General features: G+C 33.7%; 1 protein-coding gene across 4 annotated transcripts in view; it reads right to left on the bottom strand.

Annotated features, from left to right (window-relative positions):
* The window catches only part of LOC111710650 (methylcrotonoyl-CoA carboxylase subunit alpha, mitochondrial), a 31,716-nt gene extending 8,719 nt beyond the window's left edge, over window positions 1-22,997 (bottom strand). For 3 of the 4 annotated variants that reach the window (XM_023484766.1, XM_023484765.1, XM_023484768.1), the window contains exons 1-12: window positions 8,213-8,708; window positions 7,545-7,609; window positions 7,197-7,267; window positions 6,518-6,579; window positions 6,034-6,107; window positions 5,791-5,860; window positions 5,366-5,434; window positions 3,633-3,705; window positions 2,857-2,931; window positions 2,335-2,376; window positions 1,190-1,352; window positions 712-779 (exon numbers count right to left, since the gene is read on the bottom strand). In XM_023484766.1, coding sequence (XP_023340534.1) covers window positions 712-779; window positions 1,190-1,352; window positions 2,335-2,376; window positions 2,857-2,931; window positions 3,633-3,705; window positions 5,366-5,434; window positions 5,791-5,860; window positions 6,034-6,107; window positions 6,518-6,579; window positions 7,197-7,267; window positions 7,545-7,609; window positions 8,213-8,301 — 921 coding nt within the window. In that variant the 5' untranslated portion in view covers window positions 8,302-8,708. Of the gene's footprint in view, window positions 1-711; window positions 780-1,189; window positions 1,353-2,334; window positions 2,377-2,856; window positions 2,932-3,632; window positions 3,706-5,365; window positions 5,435-5,790; window positions 5,861-6,033; window positions 6,108-6,517; window positions 6,580-7,196; window positions 7,268-7,544; window positions 7,610-8,212; window positions 8,806-9,231; window positions 9,316-9,539; window positions 9,649-10,097; window positions 10,157-10,788; window positions 10,869-11,100; window positions 11,205-11,638; window positions 11,703-12,707; window positions 12,817-13,484; window positions 13,644-13,966; window positions 14,026-14,508; window positions 14,576-15,046; window positions 15,142-15,437; window positions 15,585-16,009; window positions 16,146-16,747; window positions 16,823-17,338; window positions 17,420-17,591; window positions 17,669-18,706; window positions 18,744-18,992; window positions 19,058-19,335; window positions 19,427-19,954; window positions 20,010-20,453; window positions 20,493-20,598; window positions 20,636-21,386; window positions 21,479-22,801 lie in introns of those variants that run through there. The other variant, XM_023484767.1, reaches the window with a different exon arrangement.
* Between the last annotated feature and the right edge of the window lie 3,562 nt (window positions 22,998-26,559).

The following is a 26,559-nucleotide window of genomic DNA, read 5'->3' on the forward strand; positions in this document are numbered from 1 at the left end:
TTAGTTAAAATTTATATAAAATGTGTCCTTCAAAACATTACAGTGCCAAACGACTTTTATGTCGTCGTTGATATACGGCATTTATTTGTAAACCTAGTTTTAACATTAAATTTCAAGCGTTTATAATCACCAAATAATCCTAGCAGTGGCAATTCCAAAATGTAGTCTGCCTTTTTTCAATATTACCGGAGATATGAGAAATTTTGTTCAGATTTCGAAAATTTTAGTTTTTTAATAAATTGAAATCTGAACGAAATTCTTATCTCCGGAAATATCAAATGATATCATTTTAGCTACGCTCAAGTTTATAAACACCTGGTTTAAATAACTACTTTATTACTAAACTTAAATATCTAAATTTATCAAAAACGTAAAAATATTCAATAGATAGATAGGTGACGTGGCCGGAAGTCTTCGTCCTGCCGCGTCTAGATCTTTAGATTCAAAACTCCAGAAGTCTCGTCGTCTTCCGCCACTACGCCACTACGCCGCCACATCATATCATTAAATAGGCCACAAATCAAATCATTAAATAGGCCACAAATTTAAAACATACATATTGAAACAATGATACATGTAAAGGCAAGCTGACGAACGATTACCGCAAATAATTTTAAAGACAAAGGACAACCTTTAAGTCGTCTTTTACTGTCAAGTTTTATGGGACACCTTGTATTTTGCTTAAAATAAAAGTCTTAATTAGTGCCTAACCTGTGTAGGAGGAGAAAGAGGAGTAAATAAAGTTTCATCCAGTTCAGATAGTTGTACGTCATGCAGCACTAAGTGATGATAATAAAAATTATAATAATCGCAGTCAACTATTTATCAATAGCGATCATGCTTGTAGATTAATAAATTATTAAAACTTTCATTCTATTCTCACCCCCTCCCCTTCCCGCATGTTTAAGTTTTAATTCCAATGTTAAAAAAGTTTATGTAAGGCAAAAATCCTATTTGAGAAAAGAAGAAAAAGCCAAGGGATAAAAGATCCATTCTCTCCTTTTTTACCCCCCCCCCCCTCTCCATTTGAAAAGGAAAACCTTGTGTGATAATACTATTCTATAATTGGTTCAGATAGATAGTCAGTGTTCTCACAAGCCTAAATAAANGGGGGGGGGGGGGGTCCACGATTATTTGATAAGATATTACCGATTAACTAAATAAATATGATGAGATTTATAATACTTACTCAGATTATTGATGGTATGATTGTCTTCGATGTGTATGCGTCCCCCTTGTTCAGTATCCCCAGAACCCCCTCCTCCTGTACTCCTTCTCTTGGCTTTCTTCACGGGATCCAATTCTATAGATCTTAGTCTGCTCCATTCGGACGCTTTTTTACAAGAAACCGCCTGCAAGAACACTATGTTTAATGACGATTTTTTGTCAAGAAACTAATTGTAAGTTGCGTTTGCTACTTGAATACTAGAACCCAAAATAGATTGTCAATTATACAATAGATGGCAACGTAGAGTTTGGACACTCTGACGTCACAAGTGTCAACTCAGTTTTTGTGTCAACAAAATTATTAATAATTGTGATAATTTTAGAATGAAAGAGCTTATTTTAAACTAAAACAATCGCAATTTTATGTGTTCTTTATTTTCTGTTTTTACACTTTTGTAAATAATTTTTGGAAATCATGTCAAATAATGTGAGAAAATTTCGTTTTCTTTTTTATATTTGACACTTGTGACGTATTATTGCAGATCCAGTTGTCTGTTGCCACCAATTGTCAATCATCATGCCTGATTCAAGCTAGTTTGAAGATAGCTCATTAACAATTAATGATCAAACTAACATATGGGAACTGTCATATGGAACTTTTACTTAATTCAATGTTTTCTGATCTTTTTTTGACGGAAACGTAACTAAATCACTATAATTACAAATTAGGAGACTTGTGTTTGGCACTTTTCAAATTAAAACAGTCATGACACGTTTGTTGCAACTTAGATTCAAGAAAGTTCATGCATAATCCAAGGAGTATGGAATAGAAGGGAGATATAACTGACGGGCGGATTTTTGGTAATGTCAATTTGGTAACGACAATTTGGTAAGCTCACAAAAGAGACAATTTGGTAATGAAAAATTGGTAACTACGCGGCCCGCCCTACCAAATGATTATACATGCTTTGCAGACGGTACTCCAAGAAATATTTGTCTTGTGTACAATTACCACGTTTACAATAACCTATTCTGAATATTTCTTATACAAATAGAGTACCCGTCTGCAAAGCATGTATAATCATATGGTAGGGCGAACTCCCTGCTGCAGGCCTTTTCGNCCCCCCCCCACTGGGTCACTATTAGCATCCCCGGACTTGAACCAACCTGAGCAAACATTCTTGCTATTCCCGGCACTACTATTCTATCCTAGATACATATTTTATCATTATTAAATGAGTTGACCGAAACAGTGGTAAGTTTGAACAAAGAAAAGAACTTTTAGGTTATAATTTATGAAAAATTGGCAAAAAATATTCAGTAAAATCTGGATTTAGACTACTGATTACACCGCTGTGAAGCCTGTGATAATTTAGATGAAGTTATTGAACTGCAAATATCGTTTTGAAATCCTTTTTTGCATCATTCAAATTTATAATAATTGCATAAGAGTCACCCCCCTTTCTATCTTAAAAAACATACAATTTTTTGATTCGGTTAGACAGACATTAAAAATATTAACTTTAAACAAGTTAAAAACTTGAGGAGACAGAAAAAAACCCTCCCCAATCATTCCTCGAGAGGTGGCAAAAATTGTAGCACATTTTTACCAAAATTTTGACCGTTGTTGAAGCATTCAGGGAAAAATATAAAAAATGTTAAAAAAATGATTCATTGATAAATATATACCTGAGAGAGAAGTTCTTGATTAGCATGATTATAAGTTCCTATTGCTCCCTCGCCAATTAGTTCTGTGTCGAAAACCTATAAAAGAAAAATCTGAAAGGATCGTCAATATATGCTCTGAAAGTATCGTCAATATATGCTCTGAAAGTATCGTCAATATATACACTGAAAGGATCGTCAACATATGCTCTGAAAGTATCGTCAATATATGCTCTACTAGGATCGTGAATATATACACTGAAAAAATCGTCAATATATGCTCTGAAAGAATCGTTAATATATGCTCTATTAGGATCGTCAATATATATTCTAAAAGGATCGTCAATATATGCTCTAAAAGGATCGTCAATATATACTCTGATAGGATTGTCATTATATAATCTGAAAGAAATTAATAATTCTATAGAAGTAGTTCGGAATAAGAAGTGCTACTTTTTTCTTTCTCTAATTTATCCAACCTCTGAAAACATATTCTTAACAGGTCAATATTTTTGCCTCAACCGCTGGGTTTCATGATTTTACAAAATTTATTTGCTATGAAAATGTAGGTGTTCAGTAGTTAAAGACAAAAATGTAAAATAAAAGCTTGCAATTTTTACGATGAAAGGTAAAATAAGTTTAACAAAAAATTTGCATTTTAAGCGGTTAAAAGAAAAAAAAATTTAAATATGGTTAGACATAAAATTTATGAAAAAATCATAATTTTAACTTTTTATCAACCACTCGTTCAACCGCTACCGCAGGGTTGTTTAAACCTTATGCATGTCTATTAGTCTAACCTCAGTAACAAGAATATTGGCCCGTTCCTCTAAATCACAACCTGGACCAACGGTTAACTCAGTAGACCGTTTCCTAAACAAAAAAGTTGAATAAATTGAAAGAAAATTAACTAAAAAGGGCGTAGATACACAGAAATTAAATGAATCCTTAGCAGTGCATTTTTGTTTTGTTTTTACAGTGCATAGGATCCATAACATTTTAATTTTAGATCCGGATCCAGATACTTATGACTTCATCCGTTTTTAAAAGAAAGACTATCCAGGATTTCAATGTTTCTACGCATTTTTATCTAGCTGCACTAGATGGTAAATATTGTTTATGTTGCCCATTGACATTTTTATATAGCTGCACTAGATGGTTAATATTGTTTATGTTGCCCATTGACATTTTTATATAGCTGCATTAGGTGGTAAATATTGTTTATAATGCTCATTGACATTTTTATTTAATAGTTAATATTGTTTATGTTGCCCATTGACATTATTATTTAGCTTCACTAGATGGTTAATATTGTTTATGTTGCCCATTGACATTTTTTCCAATTTCCTAAAGAAAAATTTAATCATTAGGAAATTCTATGGAAAATACATAAAAAAGCTTGTTCACTCAACCAGTAGGAAATACTTTCTACTTAAAACAAGTTTGTCAGTAGTAAGAAACTATTCCTTCAGGTCCCCTTATAATTCCTACCTAAAGAAACTTTACCAGGATTGCCAGTAGTCTCTAAAAACTAATCCTAAAGGTCCCCTTATAATTCCTACCTAAAGAAACTTTACCAGGATTGCCAGTAGTCTCTAAAAACTAATCCTAAAGGTCCCCTTATAATTCCTACCTAAAGAAACTTTACCAGGATTGCCAGTAGTCTCTAAAAACTAATCCTAAAGGTCCCCTTATAATCCTATCCAAAGCAAGTTTACCAGGATTGCCAGTAGTCTCTAAAAACTATTCCTAAAGGTCCCCTTATAATTCCTACACAAAGCAAGTTTACCATGATTCCCAGTAGTATCTAAGGTAACTATTCCTAGAGGTCCCCTTATAATTCCTACACAAAGCAAGTTTACAAGGATTGCCAGTAGTATCTAAAGAACCTATTCCTAAAGGTCCCCTAATAATTCCTACACAAAGAATGTTTACAAGGATTGCCAGTAGTATCTAAAGAAACTTTTCCTAAAGCTCCCCTTATAATTCCTACACAAAGCAAGTTTACAAGGATTGCCAGTAGTATCTAAAGAAATTTTTCCTAAAGCTCCCCTTATAATTCCTACACAAAGAATGTTTACCAGGATTCCCAGTAGTATCATATCATATCATACAGCTAGGGAAGCGTCCAACAGCTCCTTGACCTACAAGGGGTATGCCATCACAATCCCCTATAGGTGAAGGCTTTTCAGCCTGACATAGTTTAAACCTAACGTCGGACACACGACCAAATTTGAGCCATGTCACCCGTCACCGGTCTAAGGTAACTATTCCTAAAGGTCCCTTATAATTCCTACACAAAGCAAGTTTACCATGATTTCCAGTAGTAATCTAAAGAAACTATTCCTAAAGGCCCCCTTTTAATTCCTACACAAAGTCAGTAGTTTTTAAAGAAACTATTCCTTGAACCCTTTAATTCCTACACAAAGTACGTTTTTCTTTGAAATCTTTGAAACCTATAATTACTACCCTAAGCAAGTTTTCTAGTAGTTTCTAAAGAAACTATTCCTAAAAGTCCCCTTATAATTTCTACCTGATAATTTTAATATGATCCTTAAACCCATTTTCCTCCACTACTCGTGCTGCACACTCCGCCATTGGTCTAAACACAGGAAATATGATATTTGATTTTTAATTTCATTCATGACCTAAACCAACATTATTGAATGTCTAAAAGCTTCATATATGTTTTACTTTTGTAAGTTTAAAAAGTCTAAAAAGTATTGGCTTGATGCCATACTCATTCCAAAGGTCCAAAGATCCCAAGATTAAAAGATCAGTGATTAAGGGTCGGTGTTGAACGTTTCCTTGATAAGTTAGGGGTTGCCGAGGTCGGATTCAATAAATAGCTGGATAGAGTTGAACTGGGTTTAGTTAGTTAAGACTACTATACCTCGCTATTTCCTTAATTTCGACCTCCATTGAAGTTTAGAACAATAATTCAAAATCAAAACAAACCTAAATTCTTCGCACGCAACAATAGAATCCACCCCTTCGACAGCTGCCATCATAGACAACAGACCAGTTCCTAAACATATAAATCAATCAATCATAACTCAATTAATCATTCAATTAACCAATCCCCTTCGAAGATCTTCCCCTTACAAGACGTTTAATCCAAACACTAATTCCCCCTTATTTAACGCTAGAAAATTTTCAATGGAATGATTTTCAATATAATATAAATATCCCTCTTATTACCTGTTCCGATATCCAGTACTCTGACCGTATCTCCTCTCTCCTTGATTTTTCTTATAGCAGCCACCAAACCCTCCCTAAACAACAAACAGGGTTACCCACACAGAATGAGACTTTAGAGACATATTTTATACTATCTGTTATCTTATATTCATGATTTCCTCCAACTGTAAACCTGTTTTAGTGTTCAGTTCTTTGACAGTGAATAAGGCATTCAACAACTTTTTTCAAGGCAGGTACAAGTAAACCTTGGAATCATAAAATAAAATTAAGTTTTGAGTCGTCCTTACAGTCTCATCCTGCGTGGGTAACCCTGTACGTTAGACCAAAAAAAATATGCCACAGATCTTACCAATTTGCCGGATCCAAGACTTCTTTGTTCAAACTTTTAAAAATTGGCCGGATCCAAACAAACTCGGTTCTGACTGGAGGTCGATTTTTTCAGAGCTTTGAACTAACTTAAAATACAACGGGAAACATGATTTACCTGTACAATCTATTCCTCTCTTCGTCGTGCAGCATGTCAGCAAAGGCAGCACGTGCCAACTCCTAAACACATTTTTAAATCAAGAGAGACGAGAGGTATATCTTCTGTATAATAAAGCTCTTCGCTCATCTATATATTTATTTTTATGTTAGCTAAAGCTGGCAAAACGGCTGGAACAAATTGGCAGAAATTTTTTGAGGGAACTCAAAGGAACATAAGCTAAAATATCGAATTTGTTTATTCGAAAATGGAATTTTTTTTTCTATTTTTTGTTCAAAACTCGATTTCTAAAACAAAATACACGGGCCAAGCCGGGAATTTCTGCTAGTATGATATTATTCTTTTAGTATGAGGCAAGTGTAATGATTAAAATTAATGTCTTAATATTGGAAGAAAAACCGTGGAATAATTTTGATTATTCACCGAAAGGCACAGCATATTAATGCTGTTGCTTTGGAAACTGATAATTTAAACCTTTTGGTTGACTACACAGTACACAGTTACTTGCACATTTCTTGCATTAGAAACAATGAAGAAATTATCAGAATTAAACACATTTCATTAAACAAAATGAATACGTATATCATGTTTAAGGTTTAAGGATACCATTGTGAATCAGGCATGCCCCTGCAAAATTGAAAATCACTTTAAATTAAAATCACAGTCCTTTTTATCTAACCTGAGTGTAATCATAATCTTCAGGCATCATTTTCCATTCGTTTTTTCCAGAAGCGTAGTTGATTCGTTGTACTAAAACAAAACAGAAATTTGAAAATAAATTAATAAATAACATACGTTCTATTGTCAAATTGTCATGTACCAACATTCCTCCCCCCTTCCCCTCCCGTTACCAGCAAATAATGATTCCCCCTTACAGACGCTGAATTAAGAAAAAATATGATGATGATACTAAACAAATAAAAAAACTAAAAATAAAACTGAATGCTACGCTTTCCCGGGGATAGGAATTTTTAAAAACATGAGAGTTTGAAGGAGGACACCCCCCCCTCTATCTCTCTCTGTTTACCTAGTACACCAGGAGACCCAGTTGACATTCTTACATTTAATCTCTGTCCCAGTACTCTCAACAATCTGTGATCAATCAGAGATAGTTTAAATTAAATATGGAGACACTAATAAAATTCTTGATTTCCTTTTCATTTAAAGGGAGAGCCTGAAAAAAATGTATGACGCCGGGAAAAAAACGATAGTGTTTCCATTTAAATATTATCGGTTTTTCAGATGATGTTTTGCCCCGTGGATCAACATATTTATGTGGATCCGGATCCAGAAAGCCGAAAAGCACTGCATAGCTATTAAGGTGAATGAAGAAACCGGAAACGATAGAATCAACATGGAGCTGGAAACAATTGTCAGGCAGCTCCAGAAACATTAAATTTGAAAGGAAGCTCCGGAAACTGCTAAATTTTAACAGACAGCTCCGGAAACTGCTAAATATTAACAGACAGCTCCGGAAACTGCTAAATATTAACAGACAGCTCCGGAAAGAAACAAAATAAGTAAAAGGTTGAAAGGCCAAAGAAATAGTAAACTATTGAAATAAGTCGCAGGGAAAAAAACTAAAAAAGGCGAAGACTTAAAATTTTGACTTCAAAAAAAAGGAAATTAAAAAACTAAAATTTTAAAAATATTCTGATTTATTTTAATTGATAGATTCCAGTTTATTAAACAAACCTAACACTTTTCTCCAGTTTAGTCTGTTTTGACCAGCTACAATAAAGCTCTATTCTAATCTTTTTTCTTCTGAAATAAATTAATTTCATAAATCTAAAATATAACAATTATATGATATAGATAGATAATAACAAAAACAGCACCATAACATAAATAATAATATCCAACAGGGTGACTAGAGAAAACGTTATGGTCAGCAGTATTTATCAGAATTTGCTGGGTATACTGACTGAAGTCCTATATTCAATTGACCGTTCAGCTATAGAGTAATTATAGAGGGTCACTTAAAATATTCGCTGAGAATTCATTTTATAATTGGAAGTTTAATGAGCGGAAGAATTTTTTTTTAGTCACCTAGCGTCTAAGAATAATCAAATCTAACAAATACTTTAACTATTTTCTTATACGTAAATCTAATTTTGAACTATTCTCTCTTTTGATTTGAATCCAAGAGTCTGCGACATGAACCCAATATGCTGCGACACGAAGACGACAATCTACTCCTCGTCCAGGAAGGCGACGAGAACCTTGTTCTTGGCGACAAAGTCTCCGACCTTGTTGTTTACTCGACTGATGACTCCGGACTTAGGTGCCTAGGATAATCAACATAATATGGTGTCCTTAAAATATTCCCCACCACCCTCCTCATCCTGGTATGAGAAATATTCCCATTTGCTCTATCCTCGTTCGGGATAAATCCCCTCCCCCCCATTCTTCTCATCCTGGTATGAGAAATATTCCCATTTGCTCTATCCTCGTTCGGGATAAATCCCCTCCCCCCCATTCTTCTCATCAGGGGTATTTTTTTAAACCCCATCTCATAAAATCCAGTTTTTTACATTAATTTTATTTTAAAATATTTTGTCAATGCTTTTTTGGAGAGCTTAAATAATATTTATGAAGTGAAATGACCCCCTGCCTTTAGCAATTGCTTTTTGATATTTTTAAGGTTTAATTAAGAAGATTTAAATGAAAAATTTATCCCCAATTGAGTAGGTTGTCCTAAACAGTTGGTTCACCTTGATAATATATTCCATTTTCATGGCGATCATTACGAGAAGAGGATCTCCGGCCTTTACAGCACTTCCAGCCTCAACCATCACCTGATCAAGCAATCAATCATTTAATAAATGCCACATTTTTCGATCACTTATTTAAATATTTACCAATCAATAAGATTAAGATTATCCATACTGAATCAATCGATTATAAAATATATCTCTAGACCAAAAATTCAATTTAAAATTACATGAACATTCACCAAATTCCAAACAACGTAAGGAACCCCTTTACAGAGATTGGTCGCCAACATTCCATTTAATTTTACCTTTTCAATAACTCCCGGCATTGGCGCTACAGCGTCTCCTAGTCCTCCTACTGAGAGGTTGGCAGTCTGGTATTTAGGAACAGGGAGACCAAACTCATAACTTCCATCCCTATACGGTCAGCCAGGTCAGCCAGGTCAGTCAAGTCAGTCGTCAATCAATCAATCAATCAATCAATCAATCAATCAATTAATTAATCAATCAATCATTCGATCAGACAATCAGTCGATCAGACAATCAGACAATCAGGCAAAAAATCAATCAATCAAACAATCAATCAAACAATCAGCAATCAGCAATTAATCGATCAATTATTCAATCACTCAGTCTATTAATCACTCAATCAATCAACTAAATAGATCAATTGATCTATTAAACAAATGTTATTAACCGACCAAATTAATTAATCAATAAAAAAAACAAATTGTCATTAAAATCAATAAACAAACTATCGATAAATAAATCTATCAGCAACTCGATCATTACATCACTCTTTAGCAAATTAAGTATAAAATGGGTCCAAAACTTTGTATTTCCATTTATCACATGATTTAACCTACCTTGTGAACAGTGTGACCCCTGCTGGGTTTACAAGAACTCTTTGTTTACTAATATTCCCCTGGAAAATGTTCACAATGAGAAATTTTTCTTGATAACATGTTTACATTGTTAAGCGCATCTACTTTCTTTTATCAATTATTATCATTATATTAGGGACAGAATTAAACGTTATTACAAGATTTGTACTACAAGCCTTTAATAGAACATTGTAAATAAGGAGACCAATCAAACAAACAAGCTATCAACCATCATTCTGTCTTAAAAGGTTCTAAAATGAGGTCATGTGAACGTTTACTGGCTCAACCACACGACAACACGCGTAATATCTAACATTAGAGAAAATTATCAATTTAGAAATAAAAATATGTCAATATTTCATCAACACTATGGTTTCCAATTTTTTTCTTCCAAGATGCTACACAGCGTGAGGTGTGACATGCTGAAAAAAGTTGACAGGACGATTATTCATGTGGAATTGATCCAACATATTCGTCCCTTGATTCAGTGTAATCTTGTAATCTGTGTAGTATCTAGGAGGTAAAATTCTTGATATGTTCAACAAAGGTTCGAATAGTTAAAATAAATATCTGTTTAGTATTTGTGGTTCACGTAATTATATTTCTCTTCATCTCATGGCATATAAATGTCTATAAAGCATTTTTGTGCCTTTTTCATTTCTCATTTTTGTGCCTGAATGTCACAGACAAGCTCTGTATGGTTAGTATCAGGTCGGGGAACCAACTTTCCGGTCACGTGGTAGTCAACACCATCTAGATAAAAGTGGGTTAAAACTTTCTTTTGTAATATAGTGCTTAACTACAACGCTTGATCTCAATATCAACGTTGGAAACTTAAATTCAAGAGTTTAGTGCTTGATGTACGACATGTCGTGCAGAGACAAGGAATTATCTTAATCAATCCGATTACGTTTGAAATTACGCTGACAGTACCTTAAAACCAAAGGATGACTCCAAAGCTTTACTACATGGAAGCAAAAATTACCAACAGATACGGTGAACTTGTTTCCGCCCAAGCTTATAACAGAGGCAGTGTAGGGTTTATCCTTGTACATCAGTTCAACACGTCTTAGAAGGTAGTGGTTCAACCTAGAATATAGATATAATCAGTTCAACTCGTCTTAGGAGATAGTGGTTCAACCTAGAATATAGATATAATAAGTTCAACTCGTCTTAGGAGATAGTGGTTCAACCTAGAATATAGATATTATCAGTTCAACTCGTCTCATGAGGTAGTGGTTTAACCTAGAATATAGATATAGTCAGTTCAACTCGTATTAGGAGGTAGTGGTTCAACCTAGAATATAGATATAATCAGCTCAACTCGTCTCAAAAGAAAGTGCTTCAACCTAGAATATAGATATAATCAGTTCAACTCGTATAAATCTATAGATGAACCCCTGCCCTAGACTATATTTGTTCTATTTGCCCCCCCCCCCCTCTCTAATTTTGTAGTTGAGGAGAACTTGATTTACAAAAATACATATATACATATCCCAGATCTCCCGTAATTGAGAATTTACCGAGCTCCGCACTGGCTGAGAAACGGATCTTGCTGAGCAATATTTTTCACATTCTCAGATAAAACTGGAAAAACCATTAAATCAAGTAAAACCAATTAAGGATATTTTCTTCAGATTTCTTTCAACATTAGTTAAATTGTCAATAACGCCGGCAACTTCTGTAGAATTTAAAATAAAGCTTTAAAAATGGATGAATTGTAAACCGTAACTTATCAAATTTGAAACTTTTTGATTTCAAATAACATAGAATGGCCGAGTTTAAAATGCATTAACCATAGAGAATAGAATATATAGAGAGGAATTAAATGAATCTCTCGGTATGAATTTTTTCAGTCCCTTTCAGCCAGTAAGGGAGTTCAAAGTGTACAAATCATGTAAATGTTTACAAACTATATGCAGTAGAGTACATTAATACAGTATGTTCCCTAGACTATCCATTTCAATTTCGAATTTTTTAAACTGTTAAATAAACTTCATAATGAATTAGGTGAATAAAAAACATCATTTGATTTATAGCTATAACGGAAAATCTTCGTTTGTAAAGCGAAAGGCATAGAGTCTATATGAAATGATAATTGGTCAAATAATTTTAGATTTTCTATAAAATGATATTCCAGGGCCCAAAAGGTTATATAGCATAAACATGTGAAGTACACCTGCAGTATGGAAACAGTACAACAAAATGGCCGTTTTACACTTTTTTCTAGTAAATTCCTCTCTATATATTCTATTCTCTATGGCATTAACTCTCCGAACTAACAACTTCGAAAAAAAAATAAAACATTCAAAGCTTTAACTGAAACCTTGATTGAAACTTAGGAATTCAAGATTAAACTAAAAGAAATGAAGATATGTTTTAAAAACATTTCTTTCCGTTTCTTACTATTTCTACGTTCAGAATCGGAATTTAATACTTTGAGAGAGAGATCTGAACTACATAACCCCGGTTCAAATCCTGAATCACCGATTTAAATTTAAAGATTCACGAGGATTTGAACCAGCGGTAGGTAGTTTAGCGACCTCTCCAATTAGATAAATTCTATCCCAGATTATTTATTGATTTATTTTCCTAGAGCCATAACAGCTTCACAAAGTGTTGAATGTGAAGGAATTCTATCTTTGAAGAGTTGATCATAATGCCGAGGGATAAATTCAGTATCAACATTTCCAGCAATAAACTCTATACACAGGTGTAATATGTTCAAACTTTGGTAGAATTAGTTGCACTACGTAGACTTAGTTAAACCACTTCTCTTGAACTTGAACCAGTGCACAAGAGAAGTGACAAAGCAATTCAACTACTTGTTTGAAGTCATTAAAAAGAAAAAAACATTTTGGAAATTCAGTTTCAACATTTTCAACAATATACTCTAATGTTCAAATTTCGGTAGAATACAATTAGTTGAACTATGTAGACAAAGTTGAACCACTCTTTTTGGCTATTTCAACAACTTTTCGCTATTCATTAATTAAGAATCCCAGAAAGCATCTTTTCGACCATTTGAAAGGAAAGGAAAATTAAGAAAGAACAGAGAGGAAGAAACATTTCCCCTTTTGAAAATCTTTTTTTTCCAGAATTTTGAAATGCATGAGCGGAGCGCCAATTTTTTTTGCTTTTATTCTAGTTGAATCAAGAAAATAAATTGGGGTTAAGATTATCAGAAAGTATGAAAAAACTTGCCTTTTAATATCCAATTTTTCATTTTTTTAACCCAAATCATCAAAATTTCCCCCCCCCCCCAGGAGCGGGTAATTCTGAAAAAAAATACACTCCTGCTCAGTAGTTTTAAAAAAGATATTCAGTTCAAAAAATTAAAAGAATTTCATGCTTGAAAGAGATGTACACCCCTGGATGTGAGGCTAGGTCCATGAGGAAGTTAATATTGGTGGATAAACCGGATATATTAAATTCTGCAAGGCAGGCACGTAGCTTGAGTAGAGCTGAGTTCCGGTCTGGACCCCACACAACTAGCTTAGCTATCATTGGGTCGTAGTGAACAGATACCTGACGGATACAAAATTCATTAAAGGTGGCTCATTTTGTATTAAAAAAAATGCGTGTGGGGGGGGGGGNAGATACTTTTCCAAATAGATACTTTTCCAAATAGATACTTTTCCAAATAAATACTTTTCCAAATAGATACTTTTCCAAATAGATACTTTTCCAAATAGATACTTTACCAAATAGATACTTTTCCGAATAGATACTTTTCCAAAACTAAAATATTTATTAGAACGTTAAATTGCAATACGGAAATGTGCCGTTCGAGAATTAGTTTCTGGGACAATTGAATCGCAAACATTTATAAGATAAAAATAAATATTAACCTCGTCGTTTTGTCTGACTCCAGTTTCTATTCTAACATGAGTATCTGGGGCTGGGGTTCCTTAAACATAACAACCATAAACACACATATACGAACATATACAGTCGATAGGTCACACTCATAAGACTAAAACAACTAGATTAAGAACGAATGTGCTACATTTTGACAGTCAAGATTAAGACCACGAACATTAAAAAAAATGACAAGAAAAATTTTCTGATACATTATAATTTAAATTGAACATGGATATAATACTGTACTTGGTCCGAAATATATTACTAGCTTGGGAATCCAGTCATGTCCAGTGTATTCAAAGTAACTGTAACTCCCGTCGTTTAACCGCTTTTGGTCTTAAATTACGTTTTTAGCTATTTTTCCCTATAGAAGTCGATCCACTCAACTCTGATTTTCAAAACTACGCTAGGAACATTCCCGTGGTTCTCCCGAGTTCTCCGATCAAAAGTTGAGCTCAATCGTTTAATGGGTTCCCGAGTTATGATCGGAAAAACAAACAGACAACTTTATATATATAGAGGAATATACCTAGATAGTGAAGAGGTCCAGCACCAGGCATGAAACTATTGTTGGGATCCTCGGCATAGATTCTTGCCTGAATAAAACTCAATTAGGATATATATTCAATGTTAGGGTTACAGAGCACACGTTCAAGGGTGTATATTTTCTTGAAAAATCACCCCCCCCCATTTTGAAATATTTTCTTATTTTAAAAACTTTCCTATCTCTTTAATACCCTTCGCAAAATAAGTTATGGTCAACGAAATATGACAATTCATTGAAAGCTGAAAATTAACCTCTTAAAATGTTTGAAGAGTAGTATACTATTAAAAAGATTAAGAAAATGATTTTGAGATAGTCATTATTGGCAGTCTTTAATTTAGAAATAAAATAAAATCAGAAACTTAGTAAAAGATGGACTTGATGAATAGCAGATTGAGACTAGAAGTTGAAGAATAGGAATAACGAGTTGAACCACTTCTGCTATGCGCTTTGTGAGCACTTGAACTAATCGTATATAATTAAACTGCTTCTCCCTATAAATGGTTTCCAAGCTGTGAATTACCTCGAAGCTCCAACCGTTTAGGTTGAGCTGCTCCTGAGTGACGGGAAGCTTTTCTCCAGCAGCAGCTTTTAGCTGCCATTCAACCAGATCCGTTCCTTGCAATATTAAACATATAAACACAAGTTGAATATATCAATTCAAGGGGTATATGTATAAGGGGCATAACAAGAGTTGCAATGGTATCGTTATGGTTCGGAAATGCAACTATTAAAATAAAGGGTCACTTGAAACCTGTGCATTTAATGGGAAAATAGGAGAAACCCTTGACAATTTAAGTCAATTTTTTTGTACCCAAATTTTCTGCAAAACCTCTTTTTTTTTGGGGGGGGGGGAATAAGATTATCAAATTTTAAGAAGTGTGTTAGGTTACTTATACATCAATTCATTATACCTGTGATCATCTCAGTAACTGGGTGTTCAACCTGTAGTCTTGTATTCATCTCCATGAAGTAGAAGTTGAAATCTTTATCCATAATAAACTCAACTGTTCCAGCTCCAACATAATTGACAGCTTTAGCTGCTCTTACAGCAGCTTCACCTAGATAATAGTTCAATAAACTCAACTGTTCCTGCTCCAACATAATCCACAGCTTTAGCTGCTCTTACAGCAGCTTCACCCAGATAACAGTTCAATAAACTCAATTGTTCCTCCTACAAATAATCAATTTATTCACAAGTCGAGTCTGATTGAGATTTTCGAGCCTTTAAAGTGAATAAAACAGACTTGTAACTGTACTCTCATATTCAAGCTGTACTCTCATATTTAAGCGTTTTTTAGAATTTCTACTCTTCATTGATTGATTAGGATTATTAATGAACTGATCAACGTTTAAATAGACAAAACTCATTTCGTCAGAGCTTATAAATCGACCCCTCAATATTCAACACTACATTTATTGGTTCATTTTCCCGTGGCGTGAAAATACTCATTTTGTAACTTTTATGTCAGGTCCTGTCTATTACCTAGTTTTCTCCGAACCTCCCAGGATATGCCTGGTCCTGGAGCCTCTTCAATAATCTTCTGATGCCTCCGCTGGACAGAGCAGTCACGTTCAAACAGATATACATAGTTTCCGTGCTGGTCACCGAACACTTGAACCTTTAAATTTTAACATTCTATAATCTATATTTTCTTTTAAAATCATCCACTTTCTTCATAGCAAATTTTCTGGGGTATATTAGCAAATTTTTCGGGGGGAAAGAACATATTTTTGGGTTAAAAGTTTTAAGGGGGGGGGGGTGGAATCTTGCCATGTCATGTAAAATTTTTCATTTTTCCTTTAAAGCTTTAAAATATATTTCCCTGGCATATAAATTGTTTACGATTTACTTTGATTGAAGTTTTAATCTAATAACCTTTTATTTCAAGAAATAAAGAAATACATTTTAAAAATGAAATAAAGTATTTTTAAAAATTATAATGCCTTTAATAAATGACCTAAAAATAACAATAAGAACGAAGATATGGTAAAAATCATCAAAAAGTATAATGAGGGATCAAACATAAAAAGACTGTGTTGAATGGGCGTGGAGAACCGTGAGTCCGAATTTAATGAATTTAAGCCGCGTCTAAAATCCCCCAAAAACCGGTTTCAATTGAGCGCCGGCTTAAATTTTGAAAAATTGAATACAATTTAAGTGAAACCAACCAAAGTTGAGCCGCGGCTCAAATTCTTTAAATTCTTCCTATGGATAATTTACCTCCACGTGTCTAGGATCTACAACAAATTTCTCAAGTAGCATCACTTCATCGCCGAAGGATTTCATCGCTTCCCTCTAAAATAATTGATCAAATAATTATTAAAGAAATTACAATAATTATTAAAATAATCAAATAAGGAATTTTGAAAACAACGCATAATTACACCAAACTTAAAAAGCGTTTTGCAAGCACTTTTAAATTTGCTTTCAAACAAACCTTTAAGAAACATCTATTAAATTGAAAAAAAATCTGAATATGGAATATGAATCCTCACGATATTGCACTCTTTCAATATCCATTTGAAAAGTTTTTTTAGCAATTGGAACTTTTGTATCCTTAATCCAATAAAAGTGCAATAATTCAGACTCTAGTTGTAGGTCGACGGATTAAGTTAATTTCTTTTAAAAGAATCAAAGTTCGACCAATCAAAAGTTACAATTAAGAGAGAACAGACCCACACGAGACAGCTGTGTGTTACGGATTAATCACTTCATCATATTTAGAAGTTCTGAACTCTGACTAGATACACTTTACACATTCTCTTTTGCTACAGACACACACACATCACGTTTCCGCCCCCTGAAAATTACCTTGGCAGACTCCAGTTGGGCGTCAAACACATCTGCAGTCATCGCAATTCTCATTCCTTTCCCCCCACCTCCTCGCACAGCCTTTTACCAGTTATTAATGTAACAATTGCCGGGATACGGGAGCAATTGACGCTAATTCAAGATAGACGAGTGGTAAAAGTAAAACAAAATGAAGGAGTGGCAAAACAAGATCACTTAGTGGTTTAAGAAGAGGAAAAAACGACTTTTAAATACATAAATAAGAATCTAGTTCCTTGATCATGACTGGGAAACCGATTTTGTCCGCTTCGGACCGAAGGGTCTCAATGCTTTGATCCTCTGAGTGGTATCCTAGACAAATACTTTCTTAAAGGGACTGTAAAGGAAAAATGAAAGGGGGTATAGGCTGAATCACTTTAGCTCTCGATCGCGACCCATGAAAGTTATATCTGATGTTCCTATCTCGAGAAATTATACAACTTTATACAACAAATTTATACGAAAATTAATATATTTACAATTTTGTAAAAAGTATTGGGTTTAAATAGATCAAATTCAGCAAATATGTAACCAATCTGAAAACGATGATATCCCAAAGAAAGCTAATTGTAACTTAGGTTTACTCCAATTATAATTTATATTTTTAATAGATTTAATTCATAATATTATTTACACGTCCGTATTACTTGACCAGAAATTCCACCAATGGCAGTACAGTAAAGTGGTCACGTGATACAGGCGGAGACACGTGACCAGTATACTGCTCTGACATTGGTGATAGTTCTGGTCACGTGATTTAAGTTTAAGATATTCTAAATTTTACATATATGAATTTTCGAATAATTTTAATACAGTTTTATATCAGTTTCTCGAGACAGGAACATCAGATAAAACTTTCATGGGTCGCGATCAAGAGCTAAAGTGATTAAGCCTTCAGCCTATACCCCCTTTCATTTTTCCTTTACAGTCCCTTTAACCGTATATTCAAATGAAATACCTGACCGAAGATTCTCTTTCAAATTTTTTCTGTCTTAGTAATATTTTATGAACAAATTTACGGATTTACAATTAAAAAATCTTTTTTTCTGGTTCAACCGTCCAATATGATCTGCAATACATTCTTTCCCTTGATTTGAATGTCTCAACAGGTAAATTGACTTAGTGAGCCATTAATAAAGGAAAGTTTTTAAAGCTACCTCATTTATCAAAAAAAAGTTATCCTTACTACAGAATCAAAAAATATCAATATTAATTAATCAATAATGATTGAAGAATTTAAATGATTATATTTAGTCTATATATATTATTGAGCCATAATTTTTCAAATTATGCATAATAATCTTTCAACCATGAAGGATTTAAAAGATAAAATTTAAAAGAATATCTCACCCCCAATAACAGGAACGTTTGCTGCGGTCATTATGATCTAAAAACAAGAAAATTAAATAAATTTAGTAATTTCTGGATATAATATTGAAAACTTTCCAGATATACCCCCCCCAGGCCCGATTTCTTGTCAACTTAAAAAATTGCTTTTTTACCAAAAATCGTTTTCCTCGTTATATTAGCATGAAAAAGGCAGAAAAAACAAGCTAGAAGTTCAACTTTTATTTTTTATCAAATTCCGTGATGTTATTAATTTTAAATATGTTTTCCTGAAAATATTAATATTTACCTTTGAGGTGGATTTTATCCCCATATCTCTGATGGCTGTTGAGGGTGGTCCGACAAATATAACTCCTGATAAATCAGAACAATTCATTTTAGTTAACAATTCAAAATAAATAATTTTAAAAAACTGCTTCAAATTTCTTAGAATTAAGAGATCGTTTAGGTAGTTGCATGTGACCCTTCAGTTAAAGTCATGTTAACCCAAAGAAGGTACTGCTGTGAATCGGGCATTGCATCTTTGCCTAGAGGTCGGAGGGTCACTTGAATTTACGCTACCAGTCCTTTTAAGGTTGGTTGCTTAGGCTTGACATTGACCACCCTTGTTGGCCGAATTTCTAAATAATTACCTGAGTTTTGACACATATCGGCAAACTCAACATTCTCGGAAAGAAATCCATATCCTGGATGTATTGCGTCTGAACCTGTTTCCTGGGCGACCTAAACAACAATTGAACATATTCATGTACAAATAAAAAAATAGTGTCCATAACCGTCAAAACTATAACTATTAATTTCTACTTAACCGGGAGATTAAGGGAGGATAATTAAATTGAGGGGAAAACCACTTAGCCGAGGGCCTCCAAGACCTTTTTGGGGTTCTAAACCTGACGATAAGTAATTATCCTCCCTGGAAATAAAAAAGGAGGGAATTAAAGGTTGGTTATTTCGTTGAACAGGAGATTAAATAAATTACAGCATCAAAAAAATTTTTTTTTAAGCATGTCTAGATTATTTTGTATAGAATACCAATCAATCTATTGATGCAAATAATAATATAATAAGAAATTTAAAATAAATTCTCAAAAAAGAACTTTAACGCTAATTTTATCTTACATTTTTAGATTAATTTGTTAAAAATTAATGAATCATGGTATTTTGCACAGGGTTTTTTTAAGATCTAAAAATCAGAACTTACACCTTTACTTAACCCTTATTTTAGTCCATCATTTTGTTATTACAACCCACCTTTAGTATTATATCTTTCCTGAGATAGCTCTCCTGGGAGGCCGCTGGACCAATCCTAGAAAGTGAGTGTTGTCAAAATATAACAGGAGGTAGGATTTTATCCAAACATTTGTTTTGATCGATTTCAATTTGTTCAGATCTAACGCTTCGAAATCAATCAATCAAGTTTAAATCTGAAAGTGGAACCCCCAGACTGCCTTCAGGGCACCACGCACCATAGTGCAGATATCGGCCTGGAGTCAAAACCGGACAGGAGCACAAATTCTTAACGCCCGAAAAATATGGATCAAATTATTTTTTTTTTTGAGAATGTAAAGCTATTCTGTATCAGAACACTTTGGCTTTCTTTCTTTAAAAAATAATCTCACTGAAATTAAATAATAAATTTCCAGTACAAAAAAAATCAATCTTATGATTGGGGAGGGGAGAAAAGAAAAAGGACTAAAAAAGACAAAAAATATGAAGAATGAGAAAAAAAGAAAAAAAATTATTTGTTTACCTTATTGCTTCATCCGCTAAAGCAACGTGCATTGAATTCCTTTACAAGAAAATATAAAATATTCAAACTCTAAAAATAAGAATTTATTCAAATTTTTTCGTATATACTTAAGTATTTCAATATGATACTCTATTTTCTTGTTTGCCTGTCACTGTCACTGTAAACTGCCACGGTTTTGATACCTTATAAAAACAAACTTTGTCATGTGTTGATAAACTGTTTACATATATATATGTTGATAAACTGTTTATATATATATATGTTGATAAACTGTTTATATTGTACATAACAAACTGGTTTTTGTGAATTATAAAAGGCTAACTTTTATTCAAAGTTAGGACAATAATAAAAAGGTGAGAGAGAAACTAAAATATAAAAATATCAAAGTAGAATTTAAACAAAAGTGAAGATAAATTAGAAACCTGAATGGAATATGAACTTTTGAGATATGCTGACCTCAAAAAGAATATTTTTAAATTTCAGGAACTCAAAAATGGGACAAATCCTGCAGAGTCAAGGATTATCAAACACTGTTAAGTGGAATAAATCAGTATATATGCCAACAATAATTCTTTTTGGTTGATATTTTGCCCCTTGGATCCAGATCCATTTAACTTTAATGCGGATCCGGATCCTGGATCCGCACTGGAAAAAAATGGATCCGGATCCAAATCCGGATCCAGGTCATTTTTTTAAGATTTACTGACTTTTTAGTTTTATTTTTTTCGCTTATTTTTATCCTAAAACTTGATGAACTATTCCGAAATGAGGAAATTTATATAATCTCTCTTTTTCCAAAAATTCAGATTTGGGTTATAGGAAGAAATTTCTTTTTTGCAATTTTTGGTTGATATTTTACTCCTTGGATCCGGATCCGCATATTTTTACGGATCCGGATCTGGCTTTAAAATATAAAAAAATGTCGTAAGATACCTAATTTTTTAGCAGTTTTCATGACCCTGCAGGCAATTTCTCCTCTGTTGGCAATGAGAAGTTTTTCAATAGGTCGGACACTGCTCATATGCCTAAAAACATTTATTGGAAAATAAAATTTACAAATTGAAAAATATTTGGCACTTCGCGAAAATCTAACATTGGGAGAAAATTATATTCCAAAAGGGGAGGGGGAGGGGGGGGTAAAGAAAGTATATATACCAATGATACATACTGATAGAACAATATCTGAAACTACTCATACTCAAGCTTTAAAAATGTCTTAAAAAATTACCGGGTTCTCGTTGATTTATCTGAAAAGAGTCAAAATACAACATTTTCTTACTCGTCTTTAAGGTGAACATATAATAATTACTTTTTTAACCCACCGCCAGAAGCAAGGATTGTAAGGCAAGGAAAGTTATTTCAGAAGTGTACACATCTTTTGTACTGCAGTATAATGTCTCTAGGCGGTAATGTAAACATAAGACGGATGTCGAAGCCTGAAATGGGACCCATCTTTCACATAAAAAATCGATGAAATATTCTGGTCATAGGAAACTATTATGTGAATTATCAAAATTTATACTTTTAGCCTCCTCGGATACTAAACGAACACTGATGCATCTATTCTTGTTTACAAATTTCGCCCAAAGAGAACTAGTTTCAATATGTACGCAGAGTATACACGACCACAATAAACTTTCCTTGCCTTACATTCTTGGCCAGAAGTAGTAATTTTTTAGATTAAAAAAGTATCTCCACCTACTACCTTTATTGGAATAACAAAGGGTATAGATCTACAAGTTTTGGACAGTAATTGACAGAGAGTAACATAAGACAAAGGTTTGTATGCTGAATTTATGGGCCGGGGGATAGGTTTCGTATAAAAATTTGACTGTAACTCAATAAGACTACTAGGAACTAATTTTATCAAACCAAATATAGGAAATAAAAAAAGAAAGATTGTAAATATGTGTCGAAAAGAAAGATTGTAAATATGTGTCGAAAAGTAAGATTATAAATATGTGTCGAAAAGTAAGATTATAAAAATGTGTCGAAAAGTAAGATTGTAAATATATGTCGAAAAGTAAGATCGTAAATATGTGTCGAAAAGAAAGATTGTAAATATGTGTCTGACATGTTAACAAAATTGTACAATTTATACCTATTTAAAAAAACATTCAGAGCATTTATTTACATTTTCCGTTTACCTCCCTACCTTTATTTTACGTACCTTGCATAAAGTAAACATAAAAAGAATTTATATCTTCCGTTTACCTGCCTACCTTTATTTTACGTACCTTGCATGAAGTAAACATAAAAAGCATTAATATCTTCCGTTTACCTGCCTACCTTTATTTTACGTACCTTGCATGAAGTAAACATTAAAAGCATTAATATCTTCCACTTACCTCCGAATGCTACTCATTGAATCTCTGGGAGAAACGACATAGCGCAACGGAGCCTTTGCTAACGCCGCCATTATTATTTCTGAAAAAGGTTGAAAAATTCTAAATGCTCCTGTGTCGGGCGCGTTCATGACTATACATATAATTTAAAGAAAACAGTAGCGAGGGGAAATGTCTGCATGTTTCTGAATGAATCCTCCTGAACAAAAATATAAAACATAAGAAAACAGTATTATATTCCTAGATATAGCCATAGATTTATGAACAATATGATTTAATTTTTAAAATTTTAAATTAAATTTTTAAGAATGTGGAAAAGAAATAAGTTCCCTGTAAATATAAACTTTTCGTCACGATATAGAATCTTGTATTCAATCATTACCGAACTTCCTGTTTTATTTCCTAATGCTAATGCGGTTTACATCCTGCTTCTCTCCCTCTGCAGTCTTTGTGTGTACGCTTTAGATACGATATTGAAGGAGTCCATGTACCTTCAAACAGATATTTTAATTAAAGGGACTGTATGCGTAATTTAAAGTTACATTCCATTTATAGTAAGGCAAGTCCAATTCCCAACAGTACCCTCCACAACTTTCTCGTGACAACGATGAGGTATGATACCCTTATTTGTAAAACTGAATATTGAGTGCCGGGAGACTCGAGGTTACAGTGTAGTGTACACTACGTACACTCCGTGCTAGTGTACACTTGATCAAACAATGGTATAAAGGGTTTCGTTGTAAATTGGACATGCCGCTTAATCCTGTTAGGGAAGGCCGGGCTGGACCTGACTTCAAGTTCTGGCCGGGTGTATACTTATCCTCCGTTGGCGGTTTGGGTTTCTGAAGATGGGAAAACTTTCAAATCAATACTCGTATAAATGGAAGTTCACTTATAATCACGCTTTCATTCCCTTTTCAGATATTTGAGATAATGCTCATTGTAGTTTTTATAATTTCTTTCTCAAGGTTTAAACCGAAAAAAGTACCAAATAATTACTTTTACATCTGCATCGATTTTTGCTAAATTATTTGTGCTGTTCAAATCCCAAGAAAATGGGACAAAGACAACGTAGCTTTACTTTACAAAAGACAAAACACTTCTTCTGTCAGGTTTTAATAATCCAAGATCTTTAAAACGGCTTTTAACTTCTTGATAATTTAATTTCCAAAACTTGATTGAAATAAATTATTAGACATTATAAGAAAGTTTTTCTCCACTTTTTATACTTCAAAACCTAGAAAATCATTTCATTTCTCCAAGTCAGTAATAACCGTAAATAGCCTTTCGCGTAAACATTCCAAATGCACCACTTATCCAATCAATATTGTACATGGATCTTATTTTTTGGTTATTTGGTGATTTAATCTCTAGACCGCAATTAGGAGTATATTGAGAATATCTGCGAGTCTATAGATTCATTGAGTAACTATTTATATCACTATTTTTACTAAAACAATGTCTCCGGCATATCATTGGTTAAACATTTTAGGATTTCTAGCGTTTTTAACTTCTCCCGGCAAACAATGTTTGTAGTATGTTAAATGTAAGAAAATCTTAAATGTAAGACATTTGGCCGTGTCATAACTTAACCTAACCCGTGGCCGCAGCGCTCAGCACCCTAGCCTGTCCTAGCCGCAGCGCTTGGCCCAGAAAGTGTCTTAACCTTACCTAACCCTAAATAATAAAAAAATAAATAATAATAAATTTGCTGAAAAATAAGTGGTTATGTACAAAATTGATAGGAGGGGGGGGGGGTCCAAAAATCGTTCTCTAGGAAATCTTTGATTTATCATGATAATAATCATAAAAACAATATGAGTGGCTCATGCGACTCAATCTAGATATTAGAAGGATTTTTGAAATATTTAACAGATGGAATATGATTGTTTACAGATTTGACCGAAGTTTCCCGCGATGAGTATGTTCAAAGGGAATGTAAGCTTAAGTGACCCTCTCTGCAAAGATGGCACGATTAACAACGGTACCATTAAAAGTTTTGTCTGATCAGGTGAATTATATATATCGTATTTTATTACTTTTAAAACGAATACTTTCGATTGTGGTTTTTCAAGAAAGTGACTTTTATACTGCAGGAAACATATAGGAATATTCAGAATTAAACACTTTTAACCCAAAAACACGATATTTACCACATAATTGTTCAGATTAAGGTTTCAAGAGTAACGTTGGGCAGGGGCGTCAATTTTTTACACCCCCCCCCCTCCCCTCGACCATGAAAACCCCATTGATAATGTTTATCAAATTATGGGTTTTGGTAGAGTTTGATTTCAATTCCCCAATTAATTCCAAACCCTACCAAATAAATGGCTTCCTTTCCCAGCGTTCAGCTTTTACCTTTCTTAATGTATACCCTCAATAATCCGCTGAACATGTGCCTTGAAGAATATTCATCAATGAGGAGTGGACAATGGAGAACTTTGAATGTGTGTGGGGGGGGGGAGAACTGCAAGACCAATGTAATCTACCATCCTATATGTAAAAAATATATATGCTAGAATTAAGATATCCCAGAATGACTTTAATGCGATGATACCTGCATGTTGGCCAGAGCAACCTGAGCCTGAACAGTTTGCATAATTTCTTCCTTCTGCTGAGGAGACAGATTGGCGAGCTGATTAGCGTCCATTTTTCTGAAAAAAAGAATCGAAATATACTAATTTCTTCTCAATTTCTCACATTAAAATATAAATTCGTTATATTGAAAATTACCATTTCTAAGTGTTAATATTTTACAGATAATGTTCTGAATTTTGAGTTAAATTTCATGAAAATTGTCTTTGTCATAAAGTTACTCGTTTTTTAATTAAATCCGTTGAACAACATTTTACAAGCAACGATGGGATGCCATTAAAAATAAAAATCAGTTTGCTAAGTATGGCTTCATAATACGGCATTCAAATAAAATAAATGTTGTACTCCATTGCTTTAGCTTAAAACATTTCTTTAGACGCACATCAGCTGCAGTGCGCAGAATTCTCAAATACCGCGCAAGATTTTTACAAATATTTAATTCCCGTACTTCGTTATTCATTGATTTAATGAAAAAAGATGTCATATCAATAGGACTACTGGTCTTACTGATTGATAAAACTAACGTTCGTTTGGACAATGTTCATTTTGACTAATATTCACAAGGGCTGTAGACTTTTCAATAAATATTTATTCAATTAAATGTGTTTAGATTTATTAAAAAGATTACCTACCATTGTAATTTCAACTATTTTCACATCAAAATGTATGCTTGATTTTCTTAAATATTTCAGGGTCAGGTTAAAGATTACGACACTTTCTTGCGGCTTCCCCCCCCCCCATGCATATCCTAGCTGCCCCATCCACCCTTCCCCAATTCCACGTCTTTCTTTCTTCCTTCACCTCGATCTCCAATCTCGACCGATCCCCCTTTCTATCCTTCTCCGCCTTTCCTTCGCATTGATTCACCTTTCCTTCTTCTCTAGCTCCTCATTATGCTTTCCTTTTCATTCCTCTTCCATTTTTTCATTTTATTTTCATTCCAGTTTCCACTCCCCCTTTTTTCCACCTTTCTAATTCGATCTCTCCCCCTTTCCGTCTCTTTCTACCTTCCATTCTGTCTTCAATTTTCCATCCCCTTCCCCATTCCCCTTTTCCCATTTCCCTCTCCTGTACCAATTTTCTTTCCCTTCAGCGTTTTTCTCCTGATCACCTCCCTTCCCCTATCCCGGCCTCAATCCTCCTTCTCCCACTTTCCTTCACCTATC

The sequence above is a fragment of the Eurytemora carolleeae genome, unplaced genomic scaffold (genome assembly GCF_000591075.1).
Source record: "Eurytemora carolleeae unplaced genomic scaffold, Eaff_2.0 scaffold1082, whole genome shotgun sequence".
NCBI lineage: Eukaryota > Metazoa > Arthropoda > Copepoda > Calanoida > Temoridae > Eurytemora > Eurytemora carolleeae.